General features: G+C 37.0%; 2 protein-coding genes across 2 annotated transcripts; both read right to left on the bottom strand.

Annotated features, from left to right (window-relative positions):
* Positions 1-31: 31 nt before the first annotated feature.
* Positions 32-12908, bottom strand: gucy1b1 (guanylate cyclase 1 soluble subunit beta 1). Its single transcript, XM_026303672.2, has 13 exons — positions 12776-12908; positions 12402-12475; positions 10420-10520; positions 10184-10302; positions 9405-9602; positions 8067-8297; positions 7727-7843; positions 7130-7263; positions 5791-5988; positions 4211-4448; positions 3375-3515; positions 1878-2032; positions 32-1531 (listed from the first exon to the last, which is right to left on the bottom strand). The coding sequence occupies exons 1-13, from the start codon at positions 12776-12778 to the stop codon at positions 1384-1386; spliced, it is 1857 nt and encodes a 618-aa protein (XP_026159457.1). The 5' UTR covers positions 12779-12908; the 3' UTR covers positions 32-1383.
* A 765-nt stretch (positions 12909-13673) lies between these two features.
* gucy1a1 (guanylate cyclase 1 soluble subunit alpha 1) lies at positions 13674-20659 on the bottom strand. The gene is made up of 8 exons (XM_026303671.1): positions 20157-20659; positions 19838-19905; positions 19033-19121; positions 18212-18927; positions 16944-17429; positions 15747-15890; positions 15193-15347; positions 13674-14881 (listed from the first exon to the last, which is right to left on the bottom strand). Exons 1-8 carry the CDS (start codon positions 20394-20396, stop codon positions 14767-14769), a joined length of 2013 nt encoding a protein of 670 aa, XP_026159456.1. The 5' UTR covers positions 20397-20659; the 3' UTR covers positions 13674-14766.
* Positions 20660-24669: the final 4010 nt, after the last annotated feature.

Below are 24669 nucleotides of genomic sequence, written 5' to 3'. Positions count from 1 at the left end.
TTTTTACTGTACAAAGTAAACATCACATAACTGACATTTCTCACAACTATTTTATTTGTTACTTCCCAACAGTCCCACACTCATGTCTTACAACAACAGATACACACTTTGTTTCTTACACAGCAGATAGTTGGAGAGGTTTCATTGCAAATGAGGTTTATGTTTGATGAATATGGAAAAAAGGTGGTTAAAATAATCCAACAAATTTAGCATTTATAGTTTTATTTTAATTTTAAATATATTGGAGGCACATACAGTAATAGCAACTACTATATCTGCTATTTTCTAAAATAATTATGTTTTAAACCTTAAAGTTCTTATCACAAAGTCAAATGACAAATACAAAATAACATGATGCTAACAATAAATATGTAGATCTAAGATTAACATACAGTCAAACTGAAAACAGAGCTAAAAAAGTGCTGTATTATTTCATAGATCATTTATATAAATGCAAAAAAGTGGAATACGTGATGAGCAGAGGTTCAATAATTATATAGAATTCATCAATGTGTGCATTTGTATTTATGGGATGTTTTTAAAAATTCAGTGATAAACCATACAGTGATACATTACTGCCCAATCACTGTATCATGTGTGACCCTAAATCTATAAGGAAACATGAAATACATATTTGAACTGTAGGGGATGAATCTTGTTAGAACAGTACAATTTGTGTTAAAGAACAGATGAAAATTGTGATATAAATCTATATAAATATAACTATAATATCTAAATTCTTATTTTGTTCAGTGGTCTTCATACCAGTGTACCATATTCAGTGTAAAATATCATAATTCTCAAGCCAATGGACAAAAATGGGTCCCCAAATAGTCACAGTAATGTAATGACACAACCGTGAAAGATTTCTTTTTATCATTTTTAAAGTGACAATGATGAAAAAATACTGTATCTTATTAATCTACCATGAAATGTGTCATTTTGACTCATAAAGCCTCTAAGTTATCAGTATTTTTGGAAGGATTTATAACAAATATGACAAAATTTGCAACTCAAATTATTTATGAAAGATAGAAACAGTTTTGTTTATCAAAATCAAAATTCAAGTTATGTACAATAATAATGTGAGTGTACAAAAATGCATCAAACCTGATCCTGTATTACTACTACTCTGTTCTTGAAACACTGCACTATTATGTGTATGCTAAAATATACTGAGATTATGACAGACAATGGTCCAGCAGAAACAAGCAGGGAAAGCAATAAAACAGTGACTTATCATATTAAATATCTGCATGTCTGTGGACAAATTATCTCTATTTACAAATTTGATTAATCTCTTTCCTGCCACAAACTGCCTCTAGACAGCACCACATTGAAGCTTTCATTCGATGACGCTCATGATGTTTCCGTGTTGAACAGTTAAGATTTAACAGTGGTTGACTCTGTGTCAGCGGACTTCCTAGATAGAAACCACACCTTCATTGGCTCTTTCTTTCCTTTCATGGTGACAGGGCCACGATATTCCAAATGAAACTGAGGATCGGCATTCTCAGCAGACTGCAGGCACCTGGAGTACAACATCAACACCATCATAAATCACGCTGACCAGTCCTGTGTGATTTCATATCTCACTTCAGCTAAATTTAAGATCTTTGTGTCAACAGAGAACATAAAAAAAAAAAAAAAAAGATTTCTTTCCGCCCTTATAAATACGTCCTGGTTTATGTTTTAATTGATTCCAACTCATCCTTCATATCTAACACTAGGAATTTCATAACACATTACAAATCTGTTTTAATACTATTTAACCATGTTGTAAAGCTACTTCACACCCACTTATTTCTCTACAGCCAATGATAAAAACGACTTCACAAAAAACAAGTGAAATGAAAAAAGGATATAGCTTTACTTACCGATAAGTATATTCAGAGACATTTATTTTTCCTTTTTCACCGGTAGTTTCTGTCCGACTTGTGAGGTTGACCGTATTGCCAAAAAGGCAGTATCTTGGCATTCTTTGACCTATCACCCCTGTCACCACTTCTCCTGTGTGGATCCCAATAGTGATCTGGAAGGAGAGAATGAAAAAAGGAGACTCTTCATGCACTCCACTGCAAATTTCCTACAATTTCACTGCATACCAGTTATAATTTAAACAAAGTAAATATATGGCAAAGACAAGCTTAATCATTTATTCATATTTAGATATATACCAACAAAAATGCACAGAGCATGTGAATAAACCTATGAAAATTTTAAACCACGGACCAGATAAATGATTTGTTCTCCACAGAGGGAAAGAATTGAAAAATACAGCTGAATGTTTCTCTTAAGTCTTTTGGCAAACAATCTTAAAGTTATCAACTAAAAAGGTGCAACATTTGGTGGGTGGATATGAGGTTAACTTTGCCAGAAATTACTTCATGAACAAAAGTAGATTATTTATTTTTGGTTTTAGGTTTGCAATAAACTAGCAATTCCAAAAGTAGCCCCATGCAATGCACAGGCTAATACCGTATATACAACTTGTAGGTACTTCAGGGCTTGTTGTGCTCAGAGCACGAACATATGAGTGTCTGGGACAAATGAGATTCTATTTTTAGCCACAAGATCGTTAGATGATTTGAGTTTGTTTTTTACTACTACACTAGACTCTTCTGCAGCCAGTGGCATATCCCGAAATAAACAACATTTTATTAGCCAGACATGATTTTCCAAAGTTAAGTATTAACGGTCATTGATACAATAACAATCTCCAAAGGTCACTTAAACAAAAGTCTGGTGTTTTTTCTCCAGGTTTTCACAGTTTATTACTTTACTGTGAAAATATGTTCACATATACTTTCAAATATTGTTCTAACATCAGTCAGCAGAAAAATAAGGGTAAAGAGTTTATCAAAATAGGTAAAATACCAGTCTTCAAGTAGTATTCAACAGACACCACAAAGGCCATATTACCTTTGCCAAAATAACAGATGCATTGCTAAATAAAACTGAAAATTAATTAATTTTACAAATTTTCTATAAGCTGCAGTCCTTCCCACTGTAAATTCTGCTATGGGCTGCAGACAAGATTGTGCTACACAGTAAGCTGCACCTGGATGATGTAGTACTCAGGATGTTCATGCTTTCTTTGCCACGTCCACTGAATAAAAATCATCTGCACCTTCTTCAAAATCAAAGCATGAAAATACTTTGATCCACTGAATTAACTTAATATCTGGCAAAAGGTCTGTTTTTCCACATCTATAAAAATACACATTTGTTGTGTGCTCTACATAAATTGACTGTCTAATCCTCAAATGGCAGGACGTAGTAGTTGACAGCTTGATTTAACACAGCCTTCATCATAGAAAATCTTAATGAGTACTTCATAAAATGTTTTCTAGAGCATGAGATTTTCATCTCACCTGTACGGGTTCATCATCCACTTTGACTTGTCCAGCAATCTCCATCATATCAAGTGCAAGGTGGCAGATTGACTTGGCATGGTGCGTGCACGGCTCTGGCAGCCCGCTCACTGTCATGTATTTATCACCCACTGTTTCCACCTGTATAAAGAAAAGCATTTTATCATTTTTCACAGGAACAATGTCATAGCCTGATTAATTTTCTTTACTTTGACTTCATGTAAAATCATCTGTTCCCACTGTGCTACAAAGGGAGCTCGTTTAAATGCATCATGCTTCCAGAAATAACCTGAAACACCCTGAGATAAACACTTAAACACTTACATCAGATTTAAGATATTCAGGGCCTCTTTGAGCCCTGCTAAAACCCCTAGGACCACCTAGCTATTCAGCTTGTAGAGTAAATATTACTTCTTTTGGTGACCCAGTGCCTGAGGCTGATCCCCTGGAAGTGCTGAGGTCTGTTTGACTTCTCAAAGTGCGTTCTTGTCTGAAAGCCTGGGGTATAAATCTGCTGCGTGAGGCCTATAAAATGATGCAGCCCCCCTGTAAAACTAGTGTTTAGAAGATAGTAGTATTCTAAATCAAGTCAGTTGCTATAAATTAACTCTTACTGACATGTTGTGCATAATTGCATTTTGCCAGCAAATCAGTGGCTTCACTAGTCCATTTAAACTTCAGAACCAGCAGAGAACATGGTGGCTAAAAGCGTTGAAATTCCTAATTTCAGCATGTAGACTTTTGATCTTCATCATGGTGCTGCATACATACTTTCCTTTTTTATTCCTTTACACAAATGTGCAACATACTATCCTGGTAAACTTCTTGGTTCAAACCTTGTATACATAAGGGTTCTTCCGAGAGTCTGTCAGGATGTCGAAGCGTGTGTAAACATCATTGAGCAGGTTCACTATCTTGATAGCACCTTCGGCCGAGGCATGTTTGCTGCAGAAGGCATTGAATCCTACAATGCCACTGAAGAGGATGGTCACGTTGTCATAGCGTTTTGCTGGGACAGGCCGTTTGTGTCGCAGCTCGTTGGCAACAGATGGTGGCAGAACAGAATACAACAATCTAAAAAGGAAGAAGACAAATGAACATTTAGAGCAAAAGTGCAGTTATGGTGTACTTAAGAAGCAGAGTAATTTGATGGGGCCGCCAGACAGAAGTCCCTCCTTTGGATCAGCATTTTATTTGCTCACCCACCACCTTTTGGTCATTTCGCAATGCAAGCTGCTCTCAGAGGGGAGGGTGCTGTCTGTTTCTATGGTAACTGGTTAGATCATGGCTGCCTGTAAAAAGCAAAAAAGCTTTCCATGATGCATTAGCCTATAATTTGAGGACACGCAATTCATACAGATAACTACTATATCACTACACAGAGACCTATATATGGAAATGGAAATAAATTCAAATTTTATAATGAAGCACACACCTGAACAGCAGCACAACAGTACAGTGTATGTTTTCACTAACAGAAAGCACAGTTGTCATACTCTGAAAATGCAACAACAGACAGTGCACCAGCAGTTCTCTTAAATGTTTAGAGATGAGCCATGAATTCCAATCAATGTTTGGAGCCGGAGGCACTCTGAGACTGGAGGATCTTGAGAATAATAATAGAGGGATCCAAAAGGAGAGTCAGTGTCTTTTCCTATGAGAAAATAGGGTTTCTACAGCAAACTTAATAAAGACCACGCTCCATCTCCATGCTCCTCTCCAGCTGTCACCCACTGCTGTGCCAAATTACTATGACAGGCCCTTTTCTGAAAGGCTGAGTCAAAACTGAGTGTCTTCACCATAACAGGGACTGATGAGTAGCTTAGGCAAATAACCACTTGGGTATGACAAAAGATTCTGACCCTAGGTGGTCCTGCTATCATGTAGCTTCAACATAACTGTATGCAACTGAGGCCTGTTAGTGTCCTGCTCTATCTTCAGTGTTTCTCTCTAGTCCATCCATAAAAGGGAATAATTAAAGAGTATCCATAAAAGACAAGCTGTGTCACTTACTTTTCCACCAGAGGAAGATAAAACTAGAATAACAACAGTGTTTGAGGTTTTTTCACAACCTACGGATAATAACAGGATCGTGGTGTATAATTATGACTGTAATACACCATTTTTTTTCAATAACTTATTAGAGAGAAAAGTTTGTTGGCACTGATAAATTTGGGTGTGAAAAAAAGAGCAAGGTTGCTTCTTAGAGATACAAATGTGTAAATTTGACAATAACAAACAAGTTTTCGTTCAAATAAGTGTCTATTAGGTTTAAGAATCGTTTAAGATTTTTGAGGATGCATTGATGTTTATTTAGAATAACTGTATTCTCACTAAGTCATAGCTGAAGTTACAGTGTGTACATAGTTTGTAGGCCAATTATAAAATGAAAAAGTATGATAATCTACAGTCAAACCTGTCTGTCTTTTTCTTTTCATCCTCCAGGGCCCGGAGTGTGTGCTGCAGACGATCTGTCAGGATTTCCAGCTCTTGTGTAAGTTTGTACTCCTCACGAAACTGCTCGCCTAGTAACACCAGGTCCCGGGTTGCATCGTGTAGCGGGATGTCACTCAGGTACAACCCTCTTCGCGTAAGGTCATCCAGGTTCATAACACTAATTGCAACAACAAGTAAACAAAGAAAGGGAAAACAGTGAACTAATTATTAATTATGTATAATTTGCGTCTGCAGTAGCAGGAAAACCTTTCTTGTGCTGGCTTATATCATCGAGCAAAAATAAAAAAGAACATACTGTATGGACCATCAGAAGTGAGATCACCACCTCTTTGTCAAGGTTGAGTCTACTGTCTCCAGATAAATGTTCTTCTTGTGAAGTGAGGTCAGACACTGCATTGTATGAGACTTCTGTGGTAAGATGAATGAGCATGCTACTCTCAGCCAAAGATTTTATGTCAGGCACCAACCTTTTGAAAATACACTAATCTTGTCCTCTCCAAAGTGTCTGTGAGAACAAGATCTCTTGAACCCTGCTGTTTGCGTCTGAGGTGTCACTGTAAAGGACTGATTGCTTTTATAAGGGCCACAAAAGCTAACAGAGGTCAGAACGTAAGGACCAATTTAATTACCACCTCACAGGTTTCTTCATGTTTTTTAAATAAAATCTAAATACATTTAATTTTACAAGGTTATTGCGTGACTGTAACTACATGAAATAAACCCATTGACCCAGCCAAGAATATAATAAGGCTTGATGTTTTTCCTACAGTTTATCAGTCTTTCTTTCTATGATTTGTGTAATTAACTGTAGTGGCAACATTTACATGAACAGATTATTCTGAATATGTTGAAACATGATAATAGGCATATCATAAAAATATTCAGTTAAAGTATAATGTTAGCAATATTCTGTAGTTTTCTTACTAAGAAATCCCTTTAGAGGCTCTTGACTTTATTAAAATGCAGTTCAGTTGCAATAAAAATACTTAAATGAGATACACTGTGGGAAATGTTCCTTCATCACAATGAACATGGGTACTATAGTTTATTTTGATCCAACTCCGCAAAACACTGTCTTGGTGCTATAAATACTGGCTCGGCACGTTGCATCTGAATTTACACTGTTTTACAAAACATTTTCCTGTTTATTTATAACATTTTCTATTTCTTCATAAAAAGTAGAACAGTAGCATCAAGGTTATGGTAGCACCAGTATTTCAAATGTTAAAGGCAATCTGTGTTTTGGCGTGCATATTAGGTCTGTGCTTCAGTCAGGACAGACTGCACTGTGAGCATACCTGGGTGAGCAAAGGAAAAGGATGTTCTCTGCCTCTGGCAAGTAGATCATCTGTCCTTTCAGCCTGAGACAGCTGATCTCCACCCCCGTCAGCTCATCTTCATTCTCTACAGTCTCCACATTCAGCAGGCCTTCCTGTCATGATTACATCGCATTTATGAATATTTCATTATATGTTCGTCTCTAAATCTGCCTTAAAATTCAGCACCATTTCAGCTCTCTTCATATTTTTAATTCTGTGTTACATACACCATTGGATCAATTAGTTCAGATTTTATGTGAAAAGAATAAGTATACACTCTTTAGTCTTGCATCATGCCCTATCCCAAGGTAAAATTCAAGGCACTGCAGCAAATATGTTAACTTTCATTTACTGAGTGCACAAAATTCAACTGTTCTTTATTTTTACAATACTTTTCCCTTTTGAGTTTCCATCTGATTTCCTACTAAAACGTATGCTTCTCAAAGCTCTCGAAACTTTCTTTGCCTTTCTACTCTGTTCTTTCTCACTTTAAGATATAGTAAAAGTAGTGATATGAGCAGCTAACAACATCATCATCATCATCATCATCTATATTACATTAGTATTGTCATGTACCTTGCTTCGCAGAACAAAAACAGTGTTGATGTGGGAAAGGATGCCATGATAACTGAAGTCAATGTGAGGACGGACCAAAGAAAACACTGAAGGGAGGATACAGATACCAGGCTGGAGCTGAGGAGTAAAAAAGCATATTTAGTGCATATTTCAGTTCAAATTATATCAGAAATTATTATAATTTGCGATCTGTGTAATTAGTTACTGCAGTATTGTAGGAAGCCAAAAGGTGCAGCCCAATACTCAGTTTTAGACAAATACATATCCTACAAATCATCAATGAAATACTGACTTGTGTTTCCTAAATGTAAAATAGGAGTTGGCGTAATTAGAAATACACCTGTGGTAGGACTCGATAAATGGCATTCCCACACTGTGTGAGCATCAGGTCCTTGTCAAACATGAGGTGAAATGGGAAGGCCTTGCAAAATGTGTATGGGCTGATCCGAGTCTCTTGCGTGCCGTTCTCCTCGAATCCATCCAGATCCTCATAAAACGCCTCCTCCTCCGATTCCTTCTCCTCAATCAGGAACTTAATGTGGTCACACTCCTCGCTTTTCGGTTGGATCATCTGTATTAGATGAAGTTAAATTATTGAATGAATGTTGATGTTATTACGAAGCTGAAATAATGAAGTTGAAATGAATTTAAACTTATTGTTCTTCATAGTTGCAGTAAAGAGGTTATTTTTAATTAAATATTTAACCCTTTCAACCGCAGTGTCAGTATCCCATCATTAATAATATTAATGTCAAGTCTATTACTGTAGAACAAAGTGGGTATAAAATGTCATTATTCTGTGGGTTTATGGGCATAAGGCCTGCTGACGTCAAGCTGCTGTCTCTGCACCCTGTTGCCACAGCAACAGTGGCTAATATTTCCAGAAATTGGGTGTCACATTTGGAGCGTCTGCCATTTTCTGTTCTTTCATTATACACACAATTGCTGAAAGTATTATCCTATCTGTACAATATGATCGGGTTTGGGAGAAAATGTCATTTATGAAATGAAGCGAAAAGTCCAGCCAAAGTGCAGTAGATGTTTGAAGAGAATAGCAAGCCGCAGTAACTGGTATTTATTAGACTTTGATTTGTGGGCTGAATATTAATATGTAAATAAATATAAAATTATTATATCTGCTGTTACAATTCTTCATAATAGTTTAGATAAAATCAGATTAGTGTGGACAAGTAAATGAACCAAGATAATAAATATGGATCTCACTGCAGGATGAATTATCTACCAAACATGCAGTTAATGCACTGTTAGACAACGCCGAAATAAAACAAGGGAATAAAAGACACCCTGAAAGACCCCCCCAATATATCCGAGCTAGAGACTCTATAACGTCAATCTAAAAATATCCTCTGACTCACAGACATTAGCCAAAAACTCACTGCTGAACCGCAGTTGTCACAGCACAGCCCTCTTCCTATTTTGGATATTTTGGAAATGTCTATTGTTTTAAATGTCACATTATAATCCTGTAAATTATATTCTGTCAAACACAAGCATTCTGACGCAATGCATTAAAGGGACTTGAAGGCATCACTGAATGTTATTCCATAAATTGGAGAGGAAGTGGAAAAAACCTAAGGTTATCTTCATCCATCAGCAGCAGCAGAGTGAGCTGTGGTTTCACTGTGCACAAAAAAAGAACAAAAACAACAAACCAAACCTTCATCTCTATCTCTGTTCCGTGGATTTGTTGAGCGACGGTTTTAATGATACCAATCACAATGTCTTGCAGGCCCTCTCTTTCTGAGTAGTAGTGAAGAATCAGATTGTTTCCCTTCTCTGCATCGGTACAGCGAAATGAGGGAGCCCTCATTCCAGGATAAATGGTACCCAGGTGGTCATGTAGTGCATCCAAATTCTGAAGATTTAGATTAAAGGTGAAAAATACAACATTCAATCACTGCACAAATAAGTTAGATGATGTTGTATAGAATACATTAAAAAATCAAAGGTGTACTCCATCTAGTTAGTCTTGTGCTTTCCTGACAATGACAGACTTCGGACAGGCAGATCAAAACTAAAGCGGGAGTGGTAACAATGACCTGACTTTAGTATGGATGAAGCTTCAAAATTACTTGACCTTATATTTCCCATAATGCAACCCAATAGTATCTTTTATTATAACACCAAACTTCTTATTTGTAAAATTCAAGTCTCAGGCTAGTGACCTGAGACTGTTTTAGCTGTTATTAGTAAAACGCTCCAAGATCCCAGGTTACATTATGGGTAATGTGAGTACAAGGTATTGACAAAAAAAGAATAATTTATTAAATCAAAAAGATGATATTTCTGGTTCTGCTGCATCAATTTAGATATTTTTTTCCAGACTGTTCATTTTGAAACTGTGTGCTATGGGAATGCAATGGCAAATCACTAATCTTTAAAATACTGTAATTTTACTTATTTAGCTAGTAGGACCATCCAGAGGAGAAACCCTACCTGCAGGAATTCACGAACATTTGAGCCCAGCACTCGCAGGATCGTGTCATATCCTGACTCTTGGCAAAATTCAAAAAACATCTTCCCAAACATCTGTAAGATATCTCCTGCATTGATCTCTGAAATACAGAAAAGAGGTTGTGATGCAGGCTGCACTGGCGCTCCCTGCAGTGGCAATACGTATATGAGCGTTATTGTTTACAATAATTCTAGAAAAAAAAAATGCAGTCACTTACTGAGAACTTTACTTGCAGCTGCAACAAGATCGTATGTTTTGGCATCTTCATATATGATTCTAACAAGGAACTGACCCTCAATATCAAGCTGAGCCTCCCTCCTGAAAACAAAGTCAAGCTGTTCGTGAGCCACAGCAGATGTTACAGCAAAGTAAACAGTCATTGTAGGCAACTTGCTCAGGTAACCAATGGCCCTGCCTCTTTGGAATTGGCTTTCTGCAGTTGCTTAAATCACAGAGGGACTTCTGTGTGCAGGACCATTTCAGTAACAGCTGTTAGGTTTTATTTGTCCAGTCCAGTATATGTTTTCTTGATTTATACATAAATATAAAAAAAGGTTTCTATCCTGCCTTGAAGTGATTGTGTAGTGTCAAATTCAAACTGAGAAACAGATACCGATAATGAGGTTTAGATAAACTGCATTTCCATTGGTTAAAAAAGTACACCGATAAGCTCACAATCTACTTCGCTATTTATACATTTGACAGAGCAATTTCTATCAAATTGTCAGGCAACCTAATGAGGTTCTGATTACTACTGTTTAGCTGCAAAAACATAGATGATTTACAATCCTGACCAGCAACCACCATTGTATCATAATGTGTTACAGCTGGAAAAACATACCAAGCTTTGAAAGGTTTTACAAAAAAAATAAGAATTCAATTTTAAATTACTCAGCTCATCAAAGTCTGAATATGATAAATTGTGCATTAAATAACAGTGAGTTACAACTGGGGAGATAACGTTAGATGCTGCACAATATTCTAAGATTTTTTTTTTGTCCTTGCTGGGGAATAACCACTTTGGAAACATTTACACAGTGCAGCTGCTGCTGTCTTTTCTTCTTTTTTAGACAGGGTCAGAACAAGGGCAGTGAAGACTACAGATAAAAAATAAACTAAGAATGAGCCAAAGGTTTTAACAGGCTGAAAAAAAAAAGACATTTTAACATTACACTGGAGAGTGGAATTACATTTATCCTCTAAGTTGTAACAGCAAAATCTTTTGAGTTACTTCACAATAACAACAATGATATAAAAAAAAGGAGGAAAGGATCTAAGGAATAGATCAAATTCTCAACCCATGAAGGAACATATTGTCCTCAAGTTTATCCACAAAATTCAAAATGACCCAAAAAGGACGTGTGTGTGTGTGTATGTGTATGTGGGTTTCACTGAACAGTGACTGTAGGCAGCACTGGCTTGTAAAATGTAACATTCAGCCTTACATTAATGAACATATAAGTATATATATATATGAGTACTCCATATATCTCCACTGCATATCAGAGCAAAATACAAAAACTTTTTACTCCATTGCACTAATCTGACAGAAGTCAGAAAACATTAGTTCACATTAGTTATTTTGCAAATTTTTACAACATTGTATATTTTTACATACAAAGTAGTTTCACCTCAGCCAGCTACAAAATGAAAGTGTTTATTTTAATGCATTAGTAACAATAATTAAATCAAATCTAATTATTCTGCATTATTTACCTTTGGATATTTCAAAGTACGTTTTACTAATGATACTGTACTTGCATATTGTTACTTAATATCTTGACCATAGGACTTTTTTTTTTTTTTGCATTGTTGTAATGCAACTTTTACTTAAGAGATCTGAATACTTTCCCCACTGCAGCTTTCTAACCAGAATTAAATAACTGATTTCAGCCTGTATTTCTGCCTGCGAGCTAAACATAAAGGAAGTTGCTGTAGAACAGAAATCAGATTTTGTGATACTTTTTATTTTATTTTATCAACTTAATCTGAGTTTCAGTGTGAGCCCGCAAAGAAAGAACTTTAAGTTTTCGTTACAATAAAAAGCAAATGTCTAACCCTGCCATCATCAAACTGACGGTGTCTGGGCTGAAAGTGTGCAGCTGGCTGTGCTGTAGGCCTGTCTTGTATCCCTGTTGTGGTCTGGTTGGCCTCAGTGTAACCTGGGGGCCGAATTGTAAACACGAGCCAGAAACTCACTTGATGTCTTCCCACACTTCTGGGCCATAATTCCTTAAAACCAGGAGCTCCAAGGCGTGATTCACGAAACCGTACTGTGAATATATGGAAAACACGAGCAATGTGAATACAGATTTATATATTAATGTTACATACATGAACCCTGGCAATACATGCGTGTTTTATATAGCACACGCACAGAACATGGTCATATGCTTTAAATATGTCGGCATGCAGACTGGTTCACCTGTTAATATCCAGTGCACTATAATCTGGGAAATTATTGTGTAACCTCTACAATGGTCTTCTAACAGGAAATGTGACACACGGCGTCACGCCACAAACAGCCTATGTTACCATCATGAAAACATTTTGCGGACGCCTCAGTTACGTACCATGTTGACAGCTGCTCTTCTTTTCTCCTTATTTTTAAGCACAAACCGTTGAAGCTATCACGACCGTCATTGCTTGGTGCAGATGTTGAGGCTTTGCGTCTAGTCCCCGTTTTTTGTTTTTTTTTTCTTCAGCTGGTAACTGACAGCGGCTCTGACCAATAGACGATCACACAGGGTCTTACGTAGTTCGTTTCTGACCAATGAGAAAGAAGCCACTGTTGTCTCAATGATGCTGGTGAAGCAGGCAGATCCACACTATGCGGTGTTTAGCCAACGTTATCTGAGTAATGTAACACAAAACAAGCACAAGATATCCCCAGAAACCTAGTCAGATCAGTCACATTTCTAAAACCTTATTTTTTCTTAAAAAAAAAACATATACTGGTTATTAACTTGAGTTAAAATAAACAAATAAAAGGCTATACCATACACTTTTAAGTCCTGCATTAAAGAAATAATTAGTACAAAAGTGTCAAAAGTGAAAGTACTCTTTTCTCTCTTCTTTCAGAAGGAAATAGTAAAATATTATATATTTAATAATTAGGTTAAAGGAGCTAAATTGAAGAAATATGCTTTCTGATTTGTTTAGCAGTACATCATGTTGTATTTAAGTAGCTGATCACGTGATCATGTTTTTGTTTATGAAAAATCATAATCTTCAAAGTAACCAGTAATTCACATGATTGTACATAGATTAATATATACAATACTTTTCACTGTAAAGTGCAAGCAAGTCAAATTTGTACTTGAGTAAATATACTTTCATCATTGCTGCAATCCTGTCACGTAATGGTTTGTTTCAATAACCTATTAACAACATTGCAAATATTATATTTTCCAAATTATTTACACAATAGTCAGTCACTTATGGATGTTAATATCAATATTTATTGCGCTTTTATTACAGTACAATAATGATTAAAGCACATCATTATGAGTGATAAAACATTCATTGTATTCTTGTGTTATATTACCTCTGTATTTGAAAGGCGTGGTATGAAATTCATGTAATAAATATAGTATAAATGTCTACAGTGGGGAAAAAAAAAGTAAAAATACATTACTGATATTAGGAAAATGGGGTCTTGGAATGCTCAAAGTCTAGTAAATGCAAGGTTAAATTACATATTATTACAAATATATAAGTTGGAATCACATACTTCTAAAAGAAATTACTGACACATAAGCTCATATTTAATCATATCTACTGAAAACAACTGGTGCAAATAACTAAATCAACTTAACTGTGATCCTGCCTATATAGTCCTCATAAGGCACCTGAATCTGCTCTGCATTGCTTCATTTGACCCTAAATCTTTGAATGATGTTGATCTTTGCTTGTTTATATTTGTGACAAAATTCTCGCTAGTGAAACACACAAAACCACCTCAGTTTCAATTTTGTTTTTTTTTGTTTTTTTTCTGCCATCCCAACAGGCCAAGGTGCTTTAGCAGGTACTTAGTTGGGACAGATGTGAATGGATGGGTCAGACATTTACAGAAAACAATCTTGAAGAAAATCACTCTGTTTAGCAACATCACACTGAGGATCAACACCTAGAATGTATTTCTGCATCATATCTACATTATCCAAGATGATATATTCTGAATTCATTAACATCTGCAAATAAAAGACAGCTACAGACTTGAATATCATATGCACGTTTTGAACACATTTTATCTTTCACTAACAGTCTGCAACTTTTTAAATCATGTCTATTTGCAGAGATGACTCATGAAGGAAGTGTTTGTTTCCACTACAGCTGTACAAATGGATAATTGCAGAGACTAGACTCCTGTTTGACAGCAAACTGACACCTCTGTAATTAAGCAGCTGCAATAGTATGACTAATAGACAATATTATCAATATCTAAATAAACCCAAACTGAAATATACAAAGTGTTTGCACTGTATTCACTAATTACGCTTATGTTTTTACATATCTTATGTTTTTGGGTGCTGACGCAGCTTGACTTTATTTCAGAGTCAGTTTAAAAGGAGGCCTCCAAAAAGTAACAAACACCAGGGATGTCTTCTGGGAAGTTAGCCGGAAGCTCCTGTCTGCTCCTGGGAACAAAGACAAACTCTGGCCGATCCTTCAGCAAACTGGGACAGAGAGCACACAAATAAAACATGAATCTCAAAACAATGTGGCAAATTATTTGACATACGAAGAAAAACAGTGCTCTTCTAAAACATAGTTTACTGTTCAGTGCACTTAATGTTTTTTTTTTCTCTCAGAACAACCACATATAGAAACAAATGATAAGCATAGGCTCATTTAAATATGCCAACTGTTCATTTATTGATTTCTGTCAGAAAACATATTTTGAGAAAGTAGTGTAGATTTACTTTAAGGTATATTTCTTGCTTTGACCAAAAAGGCTAAAATTTTTAACTCTTATTGATAATTTCACCTGTAGGTTGTAGGACTGATGTTGATTTTTCTAGGTTGGCTGCAGGATTCAAACTTGTTAGCCAAAGTGACATTGTTCCCAAAAAGGCAGTAGCGTGGCATCTTCACTCCAACTACACCAGCCAGTACTGACCCAGTGTGGAGTCCAATACGCATCTGTGAAAAACATTCAACATGAATCAGGCTTCTGCTTAGTTTTATTTTTGGAGTGCATTAAAGGCTTCCACCCCACAATTTAACCATACATGAGTGTATAGCTAGTGTCACATTTGCTCAGACATCTGCAAATTCATTTTGTTCCACATAATAAAAAAATATACTTTTAAAGGATAACTGCCAATAAATGCCACCAAAAGTTACAAATCAACTATAAATTTTATTGATGCTGTAAATACTTAATACCCCACCACCACCACCACCACCACCCCTTTTGATATCAGTCAGTGTTGTAAGTCATACTATCAATGGAAATATAACTACTTTATAGGCAAATGTTTGAAGATCTCTAATCATTTCGAATGCAGAGTATTATAGTAATAAGTGCTTGATTCACACCTGTATTGGTTCTCCAGTTGGCGTCATAACTTCGTCTGAAAGCTCCATCATCTTTAAGGCCATGAGTGCAATTTGAACAGCATGAGTCTCACTTTCCTTGTGTAAGCCACCGGCTACACAATACGCATCACCAATGGTCTCCACCTGGAAACAGTGGTTGATCATTAGAATGTGTTCTAATGTGGTGGCTAAAACAAAATTGAAAACTGAAAATGTAATCTGACATGAAAACCTTTAACAAAATGACAAATGTGAAGTAGTCGCTTTGCTCAACAATCTGACTTGCTGTTCATCTTCTAAGACATAGGGCAAGAAACAAAGAGTAATAAAACTTAAATTGCAAAGGCACTTGATCCCTGGCCAGATTTAAGTGGGGGTTTTTTTCTTCTTCTTCTTTGTACGTGTAAATCTGGACAGGAGAGCACTCAGCAGCTATGTGGCTCAGACAAAGTGAAACTATTTTTAGGCTCATACGCATGGAGTGGAAACAGGGTCCTGATGGACCTCTGACTTCCTAGCGTTTTACAAGATATTTGTCAAACATGCTGCTCTTTCTGTTATGCTTCCATGACACATTGATTACATTATCCAACCTCCCTGTAAATTAGCAACCTCTGGCAGACAATAGTGTAGTTAGTTGAGTTACAGTCACAGTCTGTCAATCCTTTCAAGCTTTTAAAGCAAAATTGTTTAAAGGTTTGTTACAGTATTCAAATCTGCAGAGACATTCAATAAAAATTGTTTCAGCTAACACACCTAGAACCCGATGTCCTAAATTATTTATCTATTTTCAAAAGCAAAGAAAGTACACCTGTTTTTGAATTTTAGATACTGTAATAGTAGTAATTACTAATAATTCTGTAGAAATTCTTTTTCTATAGACATAAATTTTATTCAGTAGTTTGAAAAATGAGCAATTCAAAGGCAGATTTTATTATTAGTGAACTACAGGTAGGACCATAGATACCACTGAAGACACTAAGGACATTTTCTCGGCTAAAAAAAAAAAAAAAAATTGAACATAAAAGAGATTTTCTTCTATAGTACAGGTACATACTTAGCAGTGTGGAGTAAATTTGGTAAAATGTCAAAAAAAAACTACTTTTAACTTTAAGCTTAAACTGTTTTTAAAAAAGGCCAGTGTGGTAAATCTAACCAGGTCGTTCACACTTTCCATAACAGGCTCCATTAACTCACCTTATAAACATCGAGCTCTCCACACTGGTGGTCAAATCTAGTGTACAACTCATTGAGCATTGTGATCACTTGCATTGGGGTACAGAGGGAGCAAACAGCCGTGAAGCCCACAATGTCAGAGAAGAGCATCGTAACCCGGTCGAACTTTTTGGCCTTGACTGTTTGCCCCCGCCACAGCTGCTGTGCCACGGTGCCAGGGAAGATGGAGAAGAGGAGGTCCACTGTCTTCTTCTTCTCCTCCTCCAGTGCTTGGTGAGCATACTCCAAGGCAGCTTTGGCCTTCCCCAGACGCTTTTTTAAACCATCCTGTGCTTTTGCCTGTTCACCAACTAGCACTACATCACGCAGTGCGTTGTGGATAGGGATGTCAGACAGGTAGAGGCCTCGGCCTGTGAGCTCCTCCAGCTTGTCCACACATGGTGAGCCCAGGAATAAGATGGCGTTGGACTCTGAGACATAAATCATCTGACCTTTAAGGTCCATGAGCTGAAACAAAAATTTCAGTTGATGAGAAAGTTCATTATAGTAATTAGAACCAATTACCTACAACCAAAGATATAAAAGTAGTGCTTTTCTTCTTTTAGTAGCATTTGTGCATTTTAAAAGTATACAATGTATGCTGTATATTAACTGTTCTCAACTGGAATAACAGTAGCTATGGGGAAAAATACAGCTAGAGTATAGGTACAGTAGTAGTACATGACTACACAAGGGTATCTGTGTAAATAATTGATGTCCAATGTGCCACTTCTGTTGACATTTCAATTGTCAACAGTTGTGTTTGCACATTGTGAACACCTGCTTTCTGTACAGCCAAATACTGATTTTCACCTGATTTGACTGGACTCTGCAGGCACTAAATACAAGCTACTACTGTAGGACTACTGTTACAGTAAATGAAAGCATCTCTGACTGCATGTCATTAGTCATTACGCCAGTGTCACTTTATGCACTGACTTTTTTTTTTTTCTTGTCATGGTGGCCGATTGCTGTACACCTGTACATAAATAGCAGGAGCACTGCTGTGCCTTTGATGGATAAAATGGTTTGACATTTGCTTCTGATCTCCGCTGGGGGTGGAATGTTGATCTCCACCTCAGGCCAAATGCACCCAAGTACACCACTAATAAGCTTATTAGCCCCCCTTATCCCTTTTCTCCTCATTTTACTCAATTTAATATCAAGACAATGATTGGAAGACCTTTTCCTCTATTGGCAGTGAGGGCACCTTTCAAGTTACATATCACAGATATCACATCTCGGCATACCTGCACTGTATTATCTGTGGCAGCGACTCCATGCTTGATCCGAATGAAAAACTGTGTGTTTAGCATGGTCAGAATACCCTGAAAGGTGCATTTGATCTGGGGAGAGACAATTGAGAAGTGTTCTTGGAAGGTAGTAAGCCGCCTCAGTCCATCCTTCCTGGTCAGTCTCTTCCTCAGCCCGTGCCCTATTTGAACCAGAACCAAGTCCTGGTCCAGGATCAGATGGAAAGGGAAGATAGTGGAGAACAGAGACGTCGGAAGGGTCCCAGCTGTGGTAGCACGCAGTGGACTGGGGCTCAGATTTTTCGCATCCTTAACAACAACTGTATACAGAAGACTGGGCTGTGGGCTAGATTGCAAGATGCTATCTTTAGCACAGGGTGGGTCCATCAACACATCCACAGTAGTGTGATACAGCAGGCGGGCAGCAGCTTTGATGACTCCAGGAAAAAAGAGCTCAGTGGTCGTGCAGGGGTTGAAAAAATAGACAGTAAGCAGACCCGGATCCTTGTCTAAGCACAGCACCGAAGGTTCGTTTACACAATCCTCTCTGTCTGGGTTGGGGAGCATGCTGCTCTGTTTCAACAAGACATTGAAGCTGTTGAGGAAGTCGTGGAGAGCCCCCCCCACCACTCTCAAAATGTGTCCATCCTCCTCGTAGCACATGTTGAAGAGCTCCTCACCAAGAGAAACTTTCAAGGCTTCCATTGGTATTGCTGTAGGATACAAGGGAAACAGGTGAAAATGTGAAACCCACATTACTTGGAATTTTACAATAGGATTTAATTGACATATTCTATGATTCATGCCTTTGACGGTACCTCTTTTGGTTGAGAAAATGTTCATCAGTTCTACTAAATGCTCTGGGTCATCACTGCTACACTGATAGCCTGTGCAGCAAATTGCTGGACTGGAAAGACAGGAAATATCCGTCACACATAAACCAGTGGCTTATGGACCATACTTCAGCTGCTAGTTGACTGAAATACACCAGACTAGAGCTGCACCGATCTGTTATTTTCACTATTTAATGATTAGTATTTCATTCCGAATTTAAGACGTCTGTCCAACAGTCCAAAATTCAGATAAATTATTTTCTCTCAGTATGTGACAAAAAAAGAGAAGCTCCAATTAACAAATATTAAAGATATTTTCTTGAAAATTGAAAATAGTTGCTAAAATTTGTTTTAGTTTATTGACAAATTGTTTTAGATCTACATGCGTGGCTATATTGAGAATCTATAGCAAATGCTTCATTGTCTGCTTGCTTTTTTTTTAATATAGTAACACGTTTTTAGCAGATTTGTGAGAGAATTGTCTCTGTCTCCAGGTATCCATAGCAGCCTGAGTCTGCATCACACCTCATTGTTGTTGTCATCATTAGTAGCAGTCTGGTATAGTGAGAATAGCAGGAAAAATTTTGCAAGTGTTCTTGAGGTATATAGGTAGACAGATGGCACTTTTGAGGCTGTAACACCATAGTCTCATTATTGTTATTATAGGAATACATGCTTTTGTAGTAGTGGTAGTATGGGCCTATAATTTACAGTAATAGTAGTGGTGATTTTGGTATAGTAAGAGGTGTAATAGTTGTTACTGATGTCTGTTTGGCAGCTGGCACATTACCTTTCAGAGTCCTTGGTGTTATCTGATAGTCTCATCATTCGTTGGAGGGCAATACACAGCCTCTGAAACTGTATGACAAAATGTTGAGCAAGTTACAGACTCAAAAAGCAGCTTTATTTACACAGGCACCAATAAAAGAAAAAGCAGGAATATCATCTTTATCTCAAAAGAATCTATGGTGTCTGTGCGTTAAGGCACACAGGACAGACTCAACTGTATCCAGAGTAAACTAAATGTAATTTGTTGTTTTGATAATATGCAAAGCATGGTAGTTATATGCAGTGAATTTTAATTTTAAATTTTTTTTTTTTTTACTCACTTCGGGACAAGCCAATTTTCGGATGCTTTCTCCAAGTGTATGCAGGGTAACTTTGGCTCTGCTTGTCTTCTGTCGAGGTAGATCCTCACCTATTTTCCCATGCACGTCCTTAGAAATAGGCAATAAATCTGCGGCGTCAGTTGAGCGCTCCTCAAAGTCTCCGAGCTCATTATTTTTGGCGCTGCCGGAGAATGGACACTCTCCGGATATCTTCAGTTCTTTCAGCTTCGTGCAGAACATCTTGGACGATATAATCTCCAGGCTCTGCTCTCTTATCTAATTTCGGGGGCAGACGGTCCTGGTCGAGCAGCTGCGATATTTGGGAGAAATTCCATCATCTGGTGTGCTCATCCAGGGAAGCTCTCCTCCTCGTAACCCGCTGATTCAAATGATCAGCACCAAAGCCAGAACCACATACAATATTCATTGAAAACTGCACGGGTAAATGATGGTAGGGAACTATCATTACCAAACGCCAATGAGAAACTGGAGAAAAAGCAGCAGTAGGCCAATCCATGGGCAAGTGGGGCTGGTGTAGCTAAACAACCTATCAGCAATGAGAAATTATTTCCAGGCGACTCCTCGCATGCGATGTGTGTGTGTTTTTTTTTTTGTTTTTTGTTTTTTCTTAAACTAGCTTTTGGACTGGGTCCCATCATATAAAACTGCTGCTCCCCTAAACAAATAATCCTATTGTATTTGCATAAGGACTTAAAGTATACATACCTGTGGAGCACAATTCTGTGTTTGTCGTCGTCAGTGTGTTATTGATTTCCCCACTACATTCCAATAGTTGATTATTTTTTAGGATACTACATATATATCTTCCTGTCTGTCTCTCTTTCTCTTTCTCTCTCCTTCTCACACACACAAACACACACAAATGCCTAAATTAGAGCTTCCCTCCCTAACTCCCCCCCACGATTGGACAAGATTAGAAATGGCAAGGCTACCTAACCACCTAGTGTTTTTTTTTTTTAATCAAAAAATGCACAAAAACAGCTCCATGTTATATAGTCCCTGTTGGACCAGCTCCTTCAGCCAGTCCTGCTTTGCTGTTTGCTGTGTCCTCTGGCTTCTGAAAAATCAGAATACTCCTAATACACAATAGGCCTAAATATAATATATACATGTCACAGGCACATTTTTGGTGAAATTGCATTGGAGGAAATATTTTTACACATTTAGTTTATGGCATATTTGTCAATATTTAAACAATAAAATGTCAGGAAATTTTAAAATTGCCTGGCAACTGTTGGCACTTGATTTGAATTGTGGGTAATGTAAGCAGCATGTTTTGACAAGGAAGAAGAATGTGTGAAATAAAGAAGAGATCTCAGTAGCATTTAGTTATTCAGACATAATCCGTTTGTTGTGCCATGACTTATTATATTATTTTTAGATCAGGCCATTGCAGCAACCCCAGCACTTCCTGTCTTTCCAGTCACCTGATTGCCCATACTCACCAGATCCCCCTTGCATCATTAACTCTAATATCAATACTGGATCATTTCCACCAGATCGATGCCAGATTGTGTCATGGATTTACCAGACAGTCTGTTATTTAATCCCAGCTGTACCTTTTCAGTGTTTTTGTATGCAGCTGTTTGCCTGCTAACATTTGATTTTCATGTTTTTGGACTTAACCGTTTACCTGCTCATTTGCTTGAAGTTCCTGTCTGCCTCGTACTGACTACTCTCTTTGCATCATGTCCAAACCCTTCCCTGCCAGGAATAAAGAGGTATTGTTTGAGCTGTTTCTGGTCAGAATCAGAATCAGAATCAGAATCAGAATCGGAATCAGTTTTATTGCCAGGTACAGCAAAGAACACTTTACAGTACTAGGAATTTGTCTTGGTGTCTGGAGCAAGCATATATACAGGTATGGAGTATGTACATGGTTGTCTCTGAATCAAATTTGTTATTTCCTATTGCTTTGCATAGCTACAAGTACTGAACAGTGGGTGTTTTTATCATATTACAGCATCAATATTTCACTGCTTGACTTGTCACCCAGTGCCTGCTGGGATTGGCTCCACTCTCCCTGCTAACCTCTACAGGATAAGTAGTGTAGCTAATGGATAGGTGTTTTACTGGTTAATGTTGGTTTTTGCCGATTGTGCAAAATCTTAAGAATCCTAATTTTGTTGTTACTGTTGTCCTTTATGGAATCTACCCGTGGGTTTGTGTTTATCTTCACTTGACACTTGATTGGCTTTGAGAAGTCTTGCCAAAAATGTGCAGTTGAAAAATAGCTACTCAGCTATCACTAAAGATTAATGTGCTTTTTTCCTATAAATACTTGAAATAATATTAAATTTACTCTATTAGTAGCATAGTTTCCACACTAACACATCTCTGATGGTTTTTCTCCATGTGTCACAGAAATTGTGACAGTATTTTGTTACAAACTGTGCACATAGTGAATCAGATTTTTTTTTTATTTAAGACTGTTTGGGAAATGGTTCAGTGGTGATTAGATATGTTGGGTGATCATTTATAAAGTTCATGTCCAAAATAGATTGTGTTGGCCACAATGGCACAACAGCACTGCCTGTTAGCCTTGTTTGGTCTGGAAAGACAACTTTGTCTAACATCATCCATCCATCCATCATCTACCACTTATCCTGGAACATCCAAGGTCAAGTTTGTATGTGTATGTGGGGGAGGGGGAGGGGATGGGGGGAACTCAAGATTGATGAATCTTTGCCAATGTTATAAATACAGTTTGTGTCTAAAATATGGTTTTAAAAATGAAAAACAGGGTTCAAAAGTGAAAACAGTATTCAAATGTCAAAAAAATAATTTTATTCTTTTTAATCTGTTGTGTGACATGCTTCGCATGCATTCAACACCCACCTTTCAGAGATTAAATTCAGTTTTTTAGAGTATAAACACACTCTTTTCAGAGTTTCAAGGATTCCCCCGTTTTGACAGGGGAAATGATCTCAAACTGAAACTTAAAACTGAAAAATAGGATTTGAAAAAATTTTAGTGGATGCAAAAATGATGTAATTCTTTTCAGTATTACCAATCAATGTCTTCAAAGTTTCGAAACTTGCCTTGTAGACATTCAGCACAATGTAAATCAGGCACAGTGTTAAACTTTTGTTTTTTGTCTCTTTTCCCTTTATCCATTTGTCTCTCAAAAGTTGTCCTGGGGTGAACCCATTAGGAATGGTGAATAACTGAGAAACAGAATCGAGAGCTCATGCCTCAGTAGGTGACCAGTGATGTGAAGCTAAGGTCATTTGATATCCAGAGGCAAAAAAGTGGATGTTTCATGGGCTACCCTGTTCCATTTATTACTGTTAATTACCCAGCAAGTTCCCTGCTTTTTAAAATGAAAATAATTAGTTGGATTCAAACATCTGGCCTCATCATCAACAGCAGCCATGCTATATACAGTACAAGTAGCATTGTGATTACTGTTAGCCCATTTTTTTCATTCTCTCTGTTCCATTATATCCTTACACACACACGACATACACTGAGACACATGCATAATACCAAAAGAAAATCTAAACATATCAGTCAAGTTTTACTCCACTTGTTAATCATTTAAGTGTATGGGTTTATTTTTTTGTCTCTCTTTCCTTTTTCCTTACATTTTTTAAAATAAAATTGTCTTTTTGTGCTTTACCACACCCCACTACACAAAAAATTAGAAAACTGTCCTTTAAAATAATGTTTATAATAATAATATAATGTTTGCATTATATTATATTATATTACTATCATTTACAGAAACACTATATATATTCTGCAATGTTACATCCTGCCGTGAATCATTTTCTCACAACTAAATTAACCCGAAAGTAAATAGTGCCAGTGTCCATAGGAAGTATGTGCATTTCTTATGTCAGTTTCCATACAGTCTACCATACATTCAGTCTCTACACACATTCTTCCAAATACCTTGTTTATGATACACAGAGAGATTACTAATCTCATCACAAATCAAGCCTGGCACAATAAGACCACATGAACTTAACAGCCATGATCTCGGTGACATTGTATATACTTCAGCTGGACTTAGTTTAAAGTGAAGAAACATTAGACTGCAACATTCAGGCACATGAAGCCATTTAATAGATACTTACTGTAGATCTTCTTTGATCATGTTACATTTAAATAGATGTGGCATGGATTTTTGAGTAGCTCTTTTAGCAGTTCAGGTCAAACCCGGTTCACCAAAGTAAAGTAGTGTATTTCTATAAATGTTACTGAAATGAAGGTACTTCTGCATGATGTAGCCATTTCCTCAAAATGTTCAGTGCCAACCATGTACAAAGACCTAGTAAATGTATCTATTTAATTTTTTTCTGACAATCTTCAGATGTATGATTTTGAATGCTTATATGAGAAAGACCCTTCATTTTCCTATCATCCAAATGAACAGTGATTTTATCTAGAACTGATGTTAGAGCAAAAGATCACTGACCTAAAACTGACCTAATTTTTAACTTTGTTTCTTAGTATTTGCTTTGTTTGACTTCGCCATAATGGGCAA

Source organism: Mastacembelus armatus, chromosome 1 (assembly GCF_900324485.2).
Source record: "Mastacembelus armatus chromosome 1, fMasArm1.2, whole genome shotgun sequence".
In the NCBI taxonomy this organism is placed as follows: Eukaryota; Metazoa; Chordata; class Actinopteri; order Synbranchiformes; family Mastacembelidae; genus Mastacembelus; species Mastacembelus armatus.
The sequence above is the reverse complement of the archived record's forward strand: the minus strand, read 5'-3'. Positions and strand labels throughout refer to the sequence as shown.

What these genes read in the sequence shown, in the direction of transcription:
- gucy1b1 (XM_026303672.2), bottom strand. An exon ending in GAAAAGAAAAAGACAGACAG is followed by an intron (nt 4,449 to 5,790) that starts GTTTGACTGTAG and finishes CTTCCTTTTTAG; the next exon opens with ATTGTTGTATTCTGTTCTGC. An exon ending in TGGATGATGAACCCGTACAG is followed by an intron (nt 2,033 to 3,374) that starts GTGAGATGAAAA and finishes CTCTCCTTCCAG; the next exon opens with ATCACTATTGGGATCCACAC.
- gucy1a1 (XM_026303671.1), bottom strand. Translation starts at nt 20,396, where the DNA reads ATGTTCTGCACGAAGCTGAAAGAACTGAAGATATCCGGAGAGTGTCCA. An exon ending in GAGAGCTCGATGTTTATAAG is followed by an intron (nt 15,891 to 16,943) that starts GTGAGTTAATGG and finishes CACTGTTTCCAG; the next exon opens with GTGGAGACCATTGGTGATGC. An exon ending in ATCAGTCCTACAACCTACAG is followed by an intron (nt 14,882 to 15,192) that starts GTGAAATTATCA and finishes TCTCTGTCCCAG; the next exon opens with TTTGCTGAAGGATCGGCCAG.